Source organism: Quercus suber, unplaced genomic scaffold, assembly GCF_002906115.3.
Source record: "Quercus suber isolate HL8 unplaced genomic scaffold, Cork oak 2.0 scaffold_533, whole genome shotgun sequence".
NCBI lineage: Eukaryota > Viridiplantae > Streptophyta > Magnoliopsida > Fagales > Fagaceae > Quercus > Quercus suber.
In genome coordinates this window covers 163,837-182,425 of record NW_027069981.1, presented here as the reverse complement: position 1 = coordinate 182,425, position 18,589 = coordinate 163,837, and the positions used below count along the sequence as shown (strand labels likewise).

Below are 18,589 nucleotides of genomic sequence, written 5' to 3'. Positions count from 1 at the left end.
AAATCATAAGATATGCATCCCCTGTAATGAATTAAAGGAGGCTTGTTTTTCTAATTCATTAAAATCAGTAGTGGGTATTTAGCAGTTTTGTAGTTATGAAAACATATAATTTTAATGAAACTGAAAAACATGCCTTCTATAATTCATTGCATCAGGAAGTTTTTTAAGCTATTACAAAAAATAATAAGTCTCAAATGATTTATATATATATATATATATATATATTAATATCAAGGTGAATTTCATGAGTGAATTGGGACTACTTGATTTAGGCAAGACTCAAGAGCGTCAAAAACCTTTTGTGCAACTTTCTTCCCAAAAAAAAAGGAAGTCAAGTATGAGTTTGGCTCCAAATTAAAAAGTCAACTTATTTTACTATTCAGTTTCTTTTTGCTACTATTTATGGGCCCTACTACACTTTTTGATACTATTCATGGGTCCCGCTGTACTATTTCAGCTAACTTTTACATTTATCTATAATACTTTCAGCAAAAAGGTTTCAGTTTTAGCAAAATAAGCAAATCCCAAACAGACCAGTCTCTAAATTCACATGATTGATTTTCTTTATTTTGGGACCCTTAATTCTTTTAATATAGGAATAGTGATAAGCCAAAAACGAATTGACCCCTTGTGATAAATTAACCAATTAATTTAGCCAAATGAATTAATTAAGTTAATTAACATGCAAATGCGTGGTAGCACAAATAAATCACCAATAAACTAATTATGCAGTGGAAAATAAATAATACGGTGATTTGTTTACGAATGGGGAAAACCTGACGACGAAAACCCCACCGGGTGATTTTCAGGTTACCACTTCCAAAATTCCACTTTATCACAATAAGCAATTACAAGTAAAGGAATTCTAAGTACCTTACCAACTTACAGTTGAACCCTTACCCCAATACCCAATTGGACTTGTTCTGTAGTGACAATTTCCTCTTTTGATGCACGACTCCCAAGTACGTGACTAACTAATGTGCGGATCCCAGTATGTGACTTGAATCACCAATTAGAAAGAGTTGTTGACTGCAAATTTTTTCAGTTCATCCACAATGAAGATCAAGAAAATGCTTGGTTACAAAACCCAAAGGTACACATACACAACAACTTCTTCATAAGAGATGAACTAGGGCAAGACTTTGTCTCTAGTCACATATTACTTGAACAGACTTTGCTCAATACTTATGCAACTTGTGTACTCTTTGACGGCCCTTGAAACAATCATTTTATATGTCTAGGGTTAGGAGAAAAGAAGGCCCAAACACATAAACACGGATTAGAGTCAAAACAGAACTTAAATTCTATTTTTCATAAACCTCGACAGATACCCTATCTGTCGAGTTGCCGTCGAGCCATGGGGCTGAACAGCTCTACAGGTCTCAATAGATGTTAGCTGTCGAGATTTAATGACAGGCACTTTTTAGCTTGAATCTTGAACAAACTTGAAGGCTTCAACACTTGATCTTAAAACATAGTTTCTTGAAATATTTCAACACATCTTAAATCTACTCAAATACAAGTAAAGTGCGTTTTGTCAAAAGATTAGCCAATTATATAAAAGCATGATATATGTTCTTAACATGTGAACCACATATGTCCTAGCAAATAGTAAAGAGTAAAATGCAAGTTATTCATGTCAAGTCTGGCTAACTACATTCTCCTTTTCCATTTTTATAAGGAAAAGAAATCTAACAACTTGTCCAAAAGCAAGTTATTACAGATTCAAGTCTTTGTAATCACATCATGGCCTTATTTCACCATTTTCATTGGAAAACTTACATGTTTGGCTCTTTGGACACAAGTCCCTAATAGTTTAGGAGTCACGAGACTCACGACATACCAAAATGGGACCCCAAAAATAAATTTTTTGAAAAGGAGCCTTGTGATTAAAGAGAGAGAGTCCAAGACTTCACACTGCAACTTGCTCTAATTTATTTTTGAATAGTGTAACTTATTTTAGGAAAAGTTGATTATGTCTTTTCATTACAAAAATGCATATATTAAAAAAAAAAAAAAAAAAGGAAGAGAGAGGAAATTGGCCGGCACCACACCGGTGCTCTCTGCGAGGTCCTTTTCTTTTTTATTGTGCAGGTGTTGTTTTTGAGCGTACATGCGTCGTGCAACGCACTGGTGAGATTTTCAGCATCATCAGTTTGGTAAAATAATTTTAGTAACATTATTTTTATTTTGTAAAAATACGTGTAAGTAAAAAAGTGTGTAATCTTGCTTGCAAGTTTTGGCTCACTGCTGCCTCATGCCTGACCAAACCAAAATAAGAAGCACAAAAATAGTGCTTCATGCACGACACAATTATGTGATAAAGGGGTTTATATATATATATATATATATATAAAACCTTTCGAAAATTGTCCACTGCTCTTTTAATCAAATGGCTATTCAAAGGGGGTAGTTCCATACTCCCTGTCAGTTTTATACAAATACATGATTCTTTGAAACAGGTTACATTACCACAGAATGTAGAAATTGTGAATGCTACAGTTTGAATTCAAAATTTTATATTTATTTCACCAATACACTGACCTTTAGATAAAAATTTCTTCAATTTTTTTTTTCCGGGTTTGTTAATTAGTTTTTTTATTTTTTTACATTTTAAAAACAAATTCTTCCACATTTTTAGTATTCAAAATTAGGAGTGCCATTTCGACACAGCACCTAAAAGATTTACAATTGATTCACCTAAACAAGATAGGGCCTAGGGGTATTAAAGCAACAAAATAAGAAGTGAAAATAGTACTCTCTTGGCATGTTTAGAGAGGGCATATTACATTAGACAGTCTTGTAGCTTTTATATATATATATATATATATATATAGGGTTAGTGTTGTGAAATTTTAAAATATTCGCAAGTGTACGAACCGTACCGAAGTATAGTTTGACAAGAACGAGGTCGAACCCACAGGGACTTGAATAAACGTAGGAAAATTAATTAAACCTTAACCAAATTAATCCTAATCTAGTTTAATAAAAATTGGTTGTTTTGAAATTAAATAAACTAAGCAAATAATAAAATTAAGCAAATAGTTAAACTAAGCAAAAGATATAAAGCAATAAAAAGATGAAAACAATCAAAGGAAAGGAATTAAGGTTTTGGAATCCACCTTGTAAGTCATATCAGCATATATTTATGATCATTAATTTTCCCAACTCACTACATGATAATCTAGAAATCAATCTTGCTATCATGGAAAATATCCTCATTAAAATCCTTATTTTAAAAATCAAAAGCATGTTCTTCTTCGCTTCTTAAGTATAAAACCAAATCATCAATTGTATCCGTAGCCAAACAAATCACAAGATATATCCAATTCTAAAAATCAAATCATAACTTGTATCCATTGACAAACAAATCACAAACAATATCCAATTTTATAATCAAGAATTAATAAACCAAGCATTCAATTAATTAAGACAAATCCTAAATCATGAGAAAAACATGATTGAACTCATATCTAGAATCTCATCTTAGTCAATTGATATGAAGTAAGAACAATTTAAATCATTAAAGAACAACTATTGTGGGAAAAATTAAATCACATAAATATTACTAATAATCTTTAACAAGGTTTCATCCTCAACCCTAATTATAAATTTAGCTACTCATGGTAATTGAAATAAAACAAAAGAATAAAATACTAAACATTAAACTAGACAAATAAAATAGAGAAAGAAATAGTCACAATGTTATCATGGAGAAAAGCTACAGAGAAGCCACATGCGGCACTGCCTCTTGCTCCAATTTTCTGTTTTGCATCTCAGCCCTAGCACTAGCCTCCCTGAATTTTGCTCTAAAAAGCCTTTAAATAGGTCAATGAATCCTATTACAAGTTGAATTCCCGTTTGGAGAAAATTCCAGACTTTTAGGCTTTACTTAACCGACTATTTAGGCCCACTTAACGTCAGAATTAGGGCTTCTGGTAAACTACAAACTTGTAGTCCTTTAAGTTAACTTTCCAGCCCAACTTGAATCATCTCGATTGGACATCTGAGCCGAAAGTTATGCTGAAAATACTAACTGATGTGCAGGCTGGAATCCTAATCCGAATTGGACTTGGATTTGGTGCAAATTTCCTTTGATTCCTTACTCCAATTGGACTTAAATTTAATATTCATGCCTGGCTGGATGTAAATTGACTTGATTCAATTGGCCTAGCCCCACTTTGCATGTAAAACCCTTGTTATCTACAACACAAAGATATTATATAATCAGTTATAAAATAACATAGAAGTAAGGCTAAATATGTAGATATGTGAGTATTTTATTGTATATATTTCATGCACATCAGTTAGGTTCAACTTACACCTGGTGTAACTCTAAGTAATGTTACACCACTCAATAACTTGTTATTGAATTAATATTTTAAAAATCCAACTGTTAAATTACATGTTCTATATGTTCTTAACATGCATGCCAATTTTCATATCAATCAGATGCTATTTACAATTTGATCTATAAGCTCATTTTTTATGTATTATTTTAAATTGCAAAAATTTAAAATTTAACAATTGATTGATGACATGACTATTAATCTTTGATCATCTCAAAATTTTGCAAGCATGAAGAATATATGAAGATGATGTAATCTAACGGTGGATTTGCCAATATTCACATCCAATTAAAAAATATTGAGTGGTGTAATATTGCTTAGAGTTACACCAGGTGTAACTTGAACCCAACCATATATATATATATATATATTGAGGAGCAAGACAATCTAGTAGTTGAGTAGGAGCCATCTCTCCAAATGGTTTGGATAATCATCTACCTATATTTTTATCATATGACTTATTAGTCATCTAAAACAATCACATAATTATTATGTTATCTAAAAATGTCAAATAATTATTGAATAAAGTATTGATTATAATTTTTTTTTTTAAGTATGTTAGTAAAAATATATTATAGTAAGCTCATAAATTTTATATAGTGGATTGAAAAAAATTTCTCCAAATTGATATGATGGAAAATCTCTTACCTTATTATTTATGAGAAGGAAGATATAAAGCTCCAAAACAATTGCAGCATACCAATAAAGACAGTTTCGTCTTACCAAAGCTAGTTTCCTCTCCAATATTCCTCATCTTAATTTTTTTTTTTTTAATTTATTGTCATTTAAGTTAATAGGTTTTCTTTCTCTCAAAATAATAATTAGCATTCTAAGAGGGTCTGATGTACTAAGAGGTTTTCTTTGTCCTGCGAAACTTTTTTCTCTTTTTTGATTTCTTCTTTTACTTTCTCAATTGGTGCTCTGGCAGTGCATGATTGGTATAACCTACTTTTGAGAAAGACTCATACAAATTTACATATAAAAGAAACAAAATGAAGCACGCCCAGTTTGACCGCATTATTGGTGATTTCCAATTTCCACTTCTACTTTTTTTTTTTTGATAAACAACATGTAATTAGATTTCATTTAAAGAAGAAACATTCAAACAAATTACATCACGTTGAAGTTGATCAGCTATTATGGGTGGAATATCCTCTACCCAAATATTACACTGGTTCAACAGTTTGGCATTCCTAGCCATGATATGAGCAGCAGCATTCCCGCTCCTGCGAATGTGTGTTACCCTCCACGCCGTAAAGCATTTCAGCCCCTCTTTAATCCCTTCTAATACTTTCTGGATGGAAATCTGCAGCAAACTCTGATCACCAAGGGCCTTCACCACCAGCTCCGAATCGCATTCCATGATGATCTCCTTCAGCCCCAAATCCCACGCAAGTAGCATTCCCTCCTCCATAGCTTTAGCTTCAGTTTCCAACGCACCCAAAGGCAGCTCAAGTTTCTTGCTCATGGCTCCCATCAGTTGACCCCTCTCATTCCTAATAACCACCCCAATTCCACAACACCCAATGTCTTCAAAAATAGCTCCATCTGTGTTGACTTTAAACCATCCCCGATTAGGAGGGGTCCAAGGCGGTTTTGTAGGGATGGAAGGACTTACATGGATTTGCTTAACCTCCTGAACTTCCTTCCAATATGCAGCTATCTCCCTCACAATCACATCGAGCCTCTTGCTTTGTTCCCCATGGCAAACCTTGTTCCTATTGTTCCATAGGCTCCAAGCTGTCACTGCAAACAGCTCCCAGTTGATCCCCGAATGTGTGTCATTGATTGCCCAAACTATATCGATAAAGTCCCTTGGAGGGTCCTGAAAATAAGGCAGCTTGATCTTTGTGTTGCTCCACACTTCTTCAGCTGATTTGCAACTCCACAAGGCATGACCCGAGGATTCACTTTGTTCACATATCTCACATCTATCATCTCTCCCAATTCCCTTTTCTTTCAACTTGAGCTTTGTGGGTAGGATGTTTTTACAAGCCCTCCAGAAGAAATGTTTTATTTTATTTGGGCAGTTCAAATGCCAAGTAAGCTTCCACATTGCCTTCAAACCCGCGTTATTTGAGCTGCTCCCCCCATCAGACCTGCACTGTCCTTCTTTTAACCATTTTTGAGCTACCTTGTAGGCGCTTTTAACGTTAAATTTTCCATTCGGAGTCCACGCCCATATTATGGAGTCTTTTGGCAAACGAAAGCTGATTGGCATGCTCAAAACTGCCTCTGCCTCATGGGGAAGAAACGTGGATCTCACCTTTACCACATCCCAGCACCTTCTCTCTGTATCCAGGAGGCTTGAGACCCTTTCCTCATCCTGTTGGTCAGCGTGTGGGCTGGTTGCTTTGAAGGATTCCAGCTTTGGTATCCACCTATCCTTCCAGATGCGAACACTTGTTCCATTTCCAATGCACCATCTAGAGCCCTTGTCTATGACCGGCTTTGCTGCCACTATACTTCTCCATGCATAGGAGGGTCTTCGCCCCACTTGAGCCTCTTCGAAAGAACTATCCATGAAGTATTTTGCCTTAAATACTCTGTGTACCAAAGAGTGTGGGTCTTGCTTAATTCTCCACCCTTGTTTTGCAAGAAGTGCTAGGTTGAACGCTTTAAGATCTCTAAATCCCATCCCACCATCTGATTTAGGAGTGCACATTTTCTCCCAAGAGACCCAAGCCAGCTTCCTCTCCTTATCCTTTTGTCCCCACCAGAATCTACTCATCATCGAATTCAGTTCCGTACACAAAGAGTCCGGAATTTTGAAACAACTCATCGTATAAGTAGGCGTAGCTTGAGCTACTGCCTTGATGAGTATTTCTCTGCCCGCATGAGAGAGAAGTCTACCCTTCCACCCCGATATTTTCCTTCCTACTTGGTCTTTGATGCGGTTAAAGGCCTTCCTTTTGTTCTTCCCCACAAGAGGAGGCAAACCTAGGTATTTTTCATGGTGCTGGACTATTTGAGCTCCAAACTTCTCCTTAATTCGCTCCTGGACCTCCCTGTTTGTATTCTTACTAAAGAAAAGGGAAGTTTTCTCCTTATTTAGTTTTTGCCCCGAGTCTCCTTCATAGTCTTCTAGCACCTTAATGATCCTGTCACATTCTTCACCAGTTGCCCTACAGAAAACAATACTGTCATCGGCAAACAGTAAATGTGATATCCTCGGTGCCCCCCTACTAACCGCAACTCCTTTTATGTGACCCACTCTTTCTTCCCTCTTCAACATGGCAGACAATCCTTCAGCACACAATAAGAACAGGTACGGAGATATTGGGTCCCCTTGGCGCAGTCCCCTTGTTGGAATAATCTTCCCCTTTGGCTCGCCATTTATTAATACCGAGTAAGACACTGTGGTCACACACATCATAATGAGCGAGATCCACTTCTCATGGAACCCCATTTTCCTCATCATAGCCTCTAGGTACACCCATTCCACTCTATCGTAGGCCTTGCTCATGTCGAGCTTTATCGCCATTAATGCTTCCTTTCCCTTTTTCCTTTGATCGATACAATGCATTGTTTCGAAGGCCACAAGAACGTTGTCCGTTATCAGCCTCCCAGGTACGAAAGCACTCTGCGATTCATCAATCACCACTGCCAGGATTCTTTTCAGTCTATTAGCAAGAATTTTGGACATTATCTTGTATATGACATTACACAGGCTTATGGGTCGGAACTCTGTAATTTTCTGAGGGGACTTCACTTTTGGGATAAGGCATATATAAGTGTCATTTATTCCACAAGGCATAATTCCAGAATTTAAAGCATTCAGGACACAGTTTGTTACTTCTAGACCTACAATATCCCAATAGTTTTTAAAGAAAATAGGGGGCATACCGTCTGGGCCGGGGGATTTAGTGGGATGCATTTGCTTAAGAGCACTCCACACTTCCTCTGCCTTGAACTCAGCAATCAGCTCCGCATTCATATCTGTGGACACCCGGTTAGATATTGCATTCAGACTAGCTTCAAAGCTGGTTGGCTGGTCCGACCTGTAAATTGAGGTAAAGTAGTCCATAATAATCCCTTCAACTCCCTCCTTCTCTTCGTTCCAAACACCATTCGAGTCCTGCAATCCCACAATACTATTTTTCCTCCTCCTTTGGTTAGCCGTCGCATGGAAAAAACGAGTGTTACGATCACCCCATTTTATCCATAGTGCCCTAGACCTTTGATTCCACATGATTTCCTCCCTAATCAGGCTTTCATTAATCTCCTTCTTAACCCTTTGGATCTCCTCTGCTTCCCCATGTAAGCTGCCCTGAGCTTCTAAATGTTGGAGTCTTTCTTTCTTTTGTCTCAATACTTGATGCACGTTCCCAAACACTTTCCAGTTCCACTTCTGAAGTTCGTTTTGGCAGCACTTAATTCTGTCAGAGACCTTATACTCAGGATCAACCCGCAACGGGTCCCATGCCACCTCCACAATCTCCCTACAACCTTCCTCCCTAGTCCACATCTCTTCAAAAAAGAAACGCTTCTTTGCTGGTTTCTGGGGTTGTCTTCGTTTGATGGACAATGCTAATAGACAATGATCCGAGATGGACAAAGACACATGCTGCACACTTGCCTGAGGGAAGATTCTCCTCCACGCCTCATTAGCCACCATTCTGTCGAGTCTGAGCTTAGTTCGTTGGTCTCCGAAACGCCCATTGCACCAAGTATAGTGTTGTCCAAAATATCCCAAATCATGAAGCTCACATCTGCTCAAACATTCCCTAAAATCCACCATTTGTTTTACATCTCTGTCTAAACCACCACTTTTCTCACCTTGGTGTAAAATTTCATTAAAATCTCCGAACACTACCCACGGCATCGTACATTGCTCTTTCAAAACTTCCAACAACTGCCAAGAGATAAACCTTTTTCCGGCATCAGGTTGCCCGTAGAAACCAGTAGCACGCCATGGTGTTGATCCCGATTCCCCATCCACAACAACATCAATATGCGAATTGGAGCAACTTTTGAAACAAATTTTCGTACCTTCCTTCCACATCAGTGCTAAACCTCCGCTTCTCCCGTCGCTGGGTACCGTAATACCCTGAGTGTACCCAATTTTGTGTCGAATACCCTTCAATCTGCTCTCCCCTGCTTTTGTTTCTGCAAGGAAAACCAACAATGGATCTCTCGCTTTCACCTCGTCGGTGAGAATCCGAACTGCCAGGGAGGATCCAAGACCCCGGCAGTTCCATGCTAAGATCATCATTTGGCTCGGCGGTGCTGCACCGCAGCCACCGCCACTCCGCCATCCTTTGGTATTTTTTCATCAAGGGTTTGGTTTTGGTTGCTCTGTTTTTCCCCTTTCCTTCGTTTCTGATTATAGACATTGAATATTCTCAATAAAACAAAAATTAAAAGTTTAGCATTGGCTAATCTTCAATATCAGCAACTATTGTGAAAATAAACTCATTAACGCAAAATTAAAGAAGAGAGAAGAAAAATAGACAGAAAATTTACGTCCACATCACAACAACAACAAAAGTAAATTTCTTAGAAAATCAAAACGGTTAGAAAACTTCAAATTTTAAACAATCCAATAATCACTAAACTAGTTTCTAACATTTATTAATGCAAGCTCAAAAAAAAAAGAAAAAAAACATTTATTAATGCAAATCGTAATACTCTTCTTACGCAAACCACCTCAACGATAAACCTACTACTCCTCAAAATCTAAAATAGAGAAGTAAGGGATGAGCTACCGAACTAAGCAAGTAACCATTTTTTTTTTCTTTTTTTGAGAATAGACAGGCAACCAATCTGAACTAGCATGATCAAGCATATATACAAGTAAAATAAATAAATTATTCATAAGATAAATGTCATATACTTAAAATTTAAAAACGACCATATCTCTTCTCTTCTGTAATAATTCCGTAGTAGCTAGGCAAGTTTGTCAACGCATCACACTTTCAACACGCCCTATTTAATGACCAAGTGCATCCAACCAACCAAGATATTATTATTAGAGGTTGCTACCAATTTTTTTAGATTCTCACATTTACGATGAAACGATCTAATTAAATTTAAATTCATGGTGGAATTCACTATGAATATGAGAGAAAAGAATACTATATATTGTCTGAGAGTGTTTTAAAAATACATATGCCATAATTTAAATAGAGAGATTATGAGCATTATTTTTCAAGAGCGTTTTAAAAATACATATTTCATAATTTAAATAGAGGGACTATAAGCATTGTTTTCCAATGGACGCTTGACCTTGTTTCATTTTGGGTCATGCTAACAAGTGCCCTTAAAGCAATGGTTAACAATTCATTTTAAGAAAGTTTTGACACCACTTTTATGGGAAATGGTAAAAGTTGTCGAAACATTAATTATTTTTTTCTTTTCTTTTTTCCCATAAAAACTTTCTTTAAATGGATTGTTAACCATTGCCCTAAGGGCATCTATTAGCATTGAAATATTAATTACTTTTTCTTTTATGGGAAATGGAAAAAACTGTCAAAACATTAATTACTTTTTTTTTTCCATAAAAACTTTTTTTAAATAGATTGTTAACCATTGCCCCAAGGGCATCCGTAATGCACAAAAGACTTGACTCTAGCAGTGTAACATGCTAATGATGTTAAAAAATCCACTATGAATTATATTTTAAGTGAATTTTCCGTTACTTGTTTGTTTACATTTTAAACTAGTAATAAATAAAATGTAACCAAAAAAAAAAAACTGTCAATATAATATTACCAAAAAAAAAAAAAAATCATTATAGCCATAGGTCTAAAAAAACCCCGACTTTGACTCTAGATCATGAGAAATTTTGGTAAATTTAACTTAATTTATTTTGTGTAATGGGAAAAAGGTGTTACTTAATGTTATTATTTTAACTTATCTTATACATTCTACATAACCTTCTCATATAGTAGTTTACAACATTATCCACGCATCACGCGGGTCCTCGACTAGTTTATATAATTACTATAGCAATTATGTATTTTTACACAATTTCACATGATTTGATGTTGAATTAGCTAAAATGTGATACACACACACACACACACACACACATATTATACAAGCACATATACAAGTTCTCTTAGGGCATTAGCATTGAGGGTGTAAAACCCTTGAAATTGCTATTTTACATTCTTAGAGGTCCAAAACATGCTTTATGTGGTTGTTATTGCTAAAACTTTCTAGCAATTATGAGCAGGAAGTTTGTACTTAGTATATATACAAACTACTGGAGCATGGTTGTAAAATAAAAATATTTTATTTTATTTGGTTTGTTTTAAATGATGAGATAGAAAAGGAGTGGAAGAGAGAGAAAGGGTGGGAAGGAAGAGAGAGAAATGAATAAATAAATGAATTGAGATAAAAAATAAGAACTGAAATATTGGTTAAATTGTAAAATAAGATAGTAAAATAGATAAAAATATATTTTAAATGTGTAAAATAGATGTTTTTTTAAATACCCGAACGCTTATCCGTTAATGTTTCCTATATTTTATTTTTTTGCTAGATACTGTAACTTTTTTTTAGAGGGAAAAAAATGGGTGCCTTTTCCTTGGAAAAATGGGCCATGCAATTACCAAGACTCCAGTGGACTCTAGTAATTAAATTGCATTTTAAGTCTTTTTAAGAAAGGAATCAGGGGCCCTCAAAAAAAAAAAAAAAAAAAAAAAGGAGGAATCTGGTGCCAAAATAAAGAATTTTGCAAAATGGGTACAAAAATTGTGATGAGGGGCCTTGTGATTATGAAGACAACACACTGTAACTTGCTTTAGGAGAAGTTAGGGGGGAAACTCTTTAACATAAAATATTAAAGAAATTAGGTAGTTTGTGTGAAAGAAACAGCTCCTTTGAAAAAATGCACGAGAAAGAGGGTGGTTGTTGAAGACTAAAACAGGGAAACAATAGTCCCATCATTGTGAGAATGGACCATGCAATTTACCAAGTCTCAATTCAAATAACTTGCATTTTAAGTCACTTTACTCTTTTTCTTTTTTTTTTTTCCCTAAAACAAAAAGGATTCTTAGTATGAACTCATTAACCTTACATCACGTGATGGTCAAGAAAATGAGTCCAAATCTTCTGTCTCACTTTTCCTGCTTCACTCTATACTCCACCAATAAATACTTGCCACGTGTTCATCTAATTAATTAAATACTACTATTAATTAATAACTGTAGTATTAATAAGTCAATAATGATAGTATTTAATTAATTAGGTGAACACGTGACAAGTATTTATTGGTGGAGTATAGAGTGGAGCAGGAAAAGTGGGACAGAAGATTTGGACTCCAAGAAAATATCACGTCTACTACCGGGGTCTTGATAGAGCTATTATTGTGGCTAGGCACAGCACATTTATTAAAGCACCATTGCATCTCTACCTAATGGTGTTACTTGCATCTCTACCTAAATTTTTAATAGAGACTTGACTTCTAATGGTGTAACTTGCATTTCTACCTAATTTTTTGGGAAGAAAATTGCACAAAAGGTTTTTGGCGATTGATTACTAGTAACGTGTGTCTAAAACTCTAAATCAAGTAGTCCCCTTCAGTGTCAGTAATGAAATTCACGTGGATAGTAAAATAAAATAAAATAAATTAAAAACAAATCATTAAAGAAACTTGTTAATGTTTGTTAATACTGCTAAATACCCACCACTAAGTATATGTTGTGCACTTTAACCCAAAAAAAAAAAAATATATGTTGTGTATCTCTGACTTTCTATGAGAAACAAGATTATTTCAATCCATGCATTGTTTTAGAAGGTAAAAAAGGGTTAAAATGATAGTTAAGTAGTAATGAGTAAATGACATTTTTTGAAGTGTTTAATGTCTATGATTTGAATCTTACCTACCTATCTAAAAACAATAAATTAAAAAAGAAAAAGAAAAAAGAACTAATGTAATTTATGTGAATTAGAGAAATTACTCTAATATATATCAACCCAATATATGAGATAGACACAAGACAATGGCCAAACATCAAGAAGTATTCACAAGTGTGCAAGGCTCCACTAAAGTTTAATAATTATTCTCTAAAAAAACTCAATAACAAATTAAAATTCCTTTGATTATTCTCAAAGAAAACAAAAATTAAAAGTTTAGTATTGGCTAATCTTCAATATTGACAACTATTGTGAAAATAAACTCACTAACGCAAGATTAAAGAAGAGAAAAGAAAAATAGACAAAGAAAATTTACGTAGTTCGACGATATGCCTACATCCATAGACAACGACAGAGAAAGTTCCACTATAAAATAAGGAGATTACAATAGTAGCACAATAGCAGCACCCTACTGTATTTGCACTAGTCTTGTAACACTACACTGGTTTCTCACACAATACAATTCCTCAAGCCCTAACATTGTATATATATACTAAGCAGCATGTAGTCAAAACTGCTGCTTAAGCTACTTGTCGTCTAGCCTTCATTCTTTTCTGCAACTTCTGTAACTTCTGGTCTGTCTAATCTAGCTTCTTCTTTTTGTTTCTTTGATTTCTGATATACACAAACCACCTTAACGATAAACCTACTACTCAAAATCTAAAATAGAGAAATAAGGGATGAGCTACCCAACTATTGATGTTAAAAATTCACTATGAATTTTATTTTAAGCGAATTTGCTGTTACTTATTTGTTTACTTTTTTAACCAGTAATAAATAAAATGTAACCCAAAAAAAAAAAAACTGTAATTAAAATATCACAACAAAAAATACATCATTACAGCCTTATATTAGGCCTAAAAAAACCCCGTCTCTAACTCTCTAGATCATGAGAAATTTTAGTGATACTTTTCAAAGATATCAAAGTAATTAGTAGAAAATGTTTTCTCAAAAATATTTATGACTACTAAATTATATATTCACTAAGTCTTTCATCCCATTTTAGGGCATTCCCAAAGAACTGAACAAAAATTCAAGCGAAACGTTTTCTACAAAATTGCTAGGGAGCCAGGGCATTTTATTTTATTTTTCACAATCAACGTCAATTTGCAATTTTAAAATTTCAAATATTAATTTATATTGGTTGGATCAAGGATCACTCTTCACTTATATACAATCACACTTTACGTTTTATTCCAGTCAATATTTTGGTGATTACTTTTTTAAATTCCTAGATTAGGTACACACAGGGAATAGTCTAAGCACCCACCTAATCAAATTAAGCTATCAGCAATGTTGATTTGAAATGGAGATATATTTCATGGTTAAGACTTATTTCATAAACTTAATAATAGACAAAGTGATACCTCATTTAAAATTTTAAACAACACGATATTGAATACACTTTTAGATTTATTATTCTACAAGCTTATTATTCTAACTAGAAGTTTGTTGAACGAACCTTGGAGCACTCTCTAAATTCAGCAATTTCTTCTTCGTCTATATCTTTCATTGTTTGGGATTCTCACCTTTCTTTGCCATTTTTCTTCAATCATTGAAAGATCCTTTTTTTTTTTTTTTTTTTTTTGAGAAAAAGGTAAGAAAAGCTTTATTATTCAGAAGAAAACAAACGACAAATTACAACGCTAAATCACCTTGGAATACAGACTCCAGGTTCTCGGGTAGTTCTTCCACCCAAACATCTATATCTGTAGATAAAACTGCTCTATGAGCAAGGGAATATGCTAACTTATTTCCCTCCCTCTTTACATGATGAAAACTACAAAATTCCAAACAAGAGCCCAGTCGACGTATCTCCTCTATCACATGACCATACATAGTTAGACATCTCCCATGACCATTCAAAGCCTGTACAACTCGCATACAATCCCCCTCAACCATGACCTTGAAAACACTCAGTTCTGCTGCAAGAGTGACCGCTCGCCTAGCTGCCAATGCTTCCGCCAGTTCAATCATTTGCGGTAGCTTGATCTTCAGACTTAAAGCCGCTATGATATTGCCACCTGAGTCACGAAAAACCACAACCAACCTAGCTAGACCCAAATGCTCAAACACGGCTGCATCAAAGTTTGCTTTGAAAATAGTTTTTGGAGGTGGGGTCCACCTGACTAGGGGATGATTGATATTCGGCTTCAAAGCTTGTTTTTGCACTTCCAAGAACTCTTCCACCAGGTTGCGTGCTCGTTGGCCAACATCCAACAGTGGCCACGTCGGTTGGTGTTCCCATAATATATTTCGCCATTGCCAAAGACACCACGCAATGGTTGCAAACCATGCAACATGAAAGCTGGAGTTCTGCAGCAACACACTTTTAAACAGGTCCATGAATGTACGGTGATGTTTCTCATACAGTGGTGCAAAACTCCTCAATGACCGCCACACTACTTGAGCTTGCTCACAATACCACAGGCTATGAAGTATAGATTCTTGAGTATCATCACAGAGAAGGCAAAGAGCATCCCCCACTACATGTCGTTGGTGGAAGTTCATCTTCATTGGTAGTGGATCCTTTACATCTCTCCAAAGGAAATGACGAACACGGTTCAGTGCACGGATTTGCCAAATCCCTTTCCACACCCCCTTCAAACCTTCTAAAGATGATGATCTAGCTTTGAAGTTCAAATTGGCGCTTGATAACATCTTGTAGGCACTTTTAACAAAATAATCACCACTAGGAGTTAGGGGCCAGATAAGGTTGTCTTCAGTGCTGTCTTCACTAACATAGATCCCTTTAATTACATCCACTTCCCAAGGATAAAATACATTATCTATGAGATCCAGATTCCACTGCCTGGGATTATGTAGAAGCAAATCACTGACCTTATTAAGGTTGGCATTCGGTCTAGGAGACACAACCAGCCCAGGTATAGTTTTAGATAGCCACTTATGTCCTGGAAGCCCATACCTCCCATGGATTTTGAGTCACACAAATTACTCCAATTAATCCAATGTATCTTCCTATTTTCACCTTGGCCCCACCAAAACTTGTGAATCATAGCTTCAATATCCTTACACAACCCCATTGGTAGCTTGAAAACACTCATAGAATAAGTGGGAATAGATTGAACAACAGCCTTTATCATGATCTCCTTCCCGGCTTGTGAGAGCAACTTCTCCTTCCAACCTTGCATCTTGGCCCAAATCCGTTCCTTGATTTGTGTAAAACAAGCCTTCTTATTTCTACCAATAAAAGAGGGTAAGCCCAAATATTTCTCATAGTGTTGGATTGCAAGAACACCAAGAGAATTTTTTATTGCTTCTTGTACTTGCACATCGGTATTCTTACTGAAAAACAGAGTAGTTTTTTCTTTGTTCACCATTTGACCCGAGGCTTCCTCATAGCATGCCAATAACTCCTGAATCTTCTCACATTCCTCTAAGGTTGATCTACAAAACAACAAGCAATCATCTGTAAAGAATAAATGGGTGAGTTTTGGCCCATTTTTGCAGATAGAAAAACCATATATTTCACCATTCTCTGCTACCTTCTGAAAAATAGCATTGAGGCCCTCTGCACAAAACAGAAAGAGATAAGGTGAGATAGGGTCCCCTTGCCTTAAACCCCTTGACAGAATTATCAAGCCTTTTGGTTCCCCATTCACCATTATTGAATAAGTTACCGTGGTAATGCACTCCATGATCAAAAACACCCATGACTCCTGAAAACCCATATTTAGCAAAATTTTGTCAAGGAACGGCCATTCCACCCTATCATAGGCCTTGCTCATATCTAACTTGAGGGCCATAAAACCTGTCTTCCCTGTACAATTAGTTTTCATATGATGCAAAGACTCAAAGGCAACGAGAACATTGTCAGTGATTAGCCGATCAGCTATAAAAGCACTTTGTGTATTAGAAATAATAGAATTTAGCAAAGGCTTCAGGCGATTGGCAATCACCTTACTTACAATCTTATACAGCACATTACACAGACTAATCAGTCTAAAATCAGTCACTTTTTCCGGGTTTCAAACTTTAGGAATTAAAGTTATAAAAGTGTGATTGATAGATTTCAAAATGGAACCAGAATTCAAATATGATAATATAGCTCGGGTAGTATCCATACCTACATCTGACTAGTAGGTTTGATAAAATAGTGGAGGCATCCCGTCTGGCCCTGGAGCTTTTAAAGGCACCATCTCCTTTATTGCCCTTTCCACCTCATCTGTTGTTTATGGTTATGTCAAATCTACATTCATGGAATCTGTCACCACCTCCTGTACCCCATCCACTATTTGGTCCATATTATGAGGGTTTGATGACGTAAAAAGCTTTTCATAAAAATCTGTAAGCAAACCCGAAAAGCATTGCTCCTCACTTTGCCAAATTCCATTTTCCCTAAGCCCTGTAATAAAATTTTATCTCTTCCTACAAGTTGTTGTACCATGAAAAAAACGTGTATTTTGATCACCACATTGAAGCCATTGCACCCTTGAACGTTGATGCCACATTTTTTCTTCTTTCTCCAACAAGCTATGCAATTTGGCCTTAAGGTTGTCAACTAACCTTTGGTCACCACTTTGTAAAGATTCTGCCTCTGCCACCCATAACCTCTCTTTAACTACTTTTATTTGTGTCTTCACATTCCCAAAAGTTTCTTTGCTCCATCTCCTTAGCCGCTTCTTGCATTTTTTTTTTTTTTAATTTAGTGGTAACATTAAACATAGGTGTCTTATTCGTGGACCAGCCCAAGCTTCTGCAACAATGGCTTTACAACTCGGGTTTGACACCTACATCGATTCAAAGCGAAAAGGCTTCCTTCACCACATTTGCTGCTCTCCATTTGAATCTAAAGAGAGCAAAAGCGGTCTATGATCAGAAGTGTAGCAGTGTAGATGCTGCACTCTACCCGGGGGAAACCTGGCCATCCATTCATAGTTCGCAACTCCATGATCCAACCTCTCCCAAATCAGCTCTCCTTTCCTTCACCCATGCCAAGTAAATTCCAGCCTTGAAAAACCTAAGTCCACAAATCCACAATTGTCCAAAACATCCTAGAATGACTGCATTTGCACATGGGATCATAGCGCTCCACCTCGTTTATCACTCACCTCAAGAAGCTCATTGAAATCCCCAATACAACACTAAGGTAGTTTTGGTTTAGAGCTGAGCATACGAAGCATAGCCCAACCTTCATGTTGTCGACTTGTTTTTGGCTCCCCATAAAAACCTGTTAACCTCCATGCATTATCCGACCCACCGTTCATAATGGCATCGATATGGTACTTTGAGAAACTATCCACCCATACTGTAACATTATTCTTCCATAATAAAGCTAGTCCTCCTCTCCGGTCATCACTTGGAACAATAAACAAACTCCAATCTATCTCTAATCTGTTTCATTGGTGCCTTTA

The 18,589-nt window shown here is 36.0% G+C and overlaps 1 protein-coding gene across 1 annotated transcript; it reads right to left on the bottom strand.

The window, feature by feature from the left end:
- Positions 1-14,852: 14,852 nt before the first annotated feature.
- Positions 14,853-18,372, bottom strand: LOC112000487 (uncharacterized). Its single transcript, XM_065763931.1, has 5 exons — positions 18,287-18,372; positions 18,135-18,195; positions 17,920-18,024; positions 16,204-17,146; positions 14,853-16,126 (listed from the first exon to the last, which is right to left on the bottom strand). Exons 1-5 carry the CDS (start codon positions 18,370-18,372, stop codon positions 14,853-14,855), a joined length of 2,469 nt encoding a protein of 822 aa, XP_065620003.1.
- Positions 18,373-18,589: the final 217 nt, after the last annotated feature.

Coding starts and splice junctions, on each gene's coding strand:
- LOC112000487 (XM_065763931.1), bottom strand. CDS start 18,372: ATGAAGGTTGGGCTATGCTTCGTATGCTCAGCTCTAAACCAAAACTAC. Junction 18,025..18,134: donor GGAGAGCTGATTTGGGAGAG/GTTGGATCATGG, acceptor TGCTCTCTTTAG/ATTCAAATGGAGAGCAGCAA. Junction 17,147..17,919: donor TGTTGCAGAAGCTTGGGCTG/GTCCACGAATAA, acceptor GTGCTGTATAAG/ATTGTAAGTAAGGTGATTGC.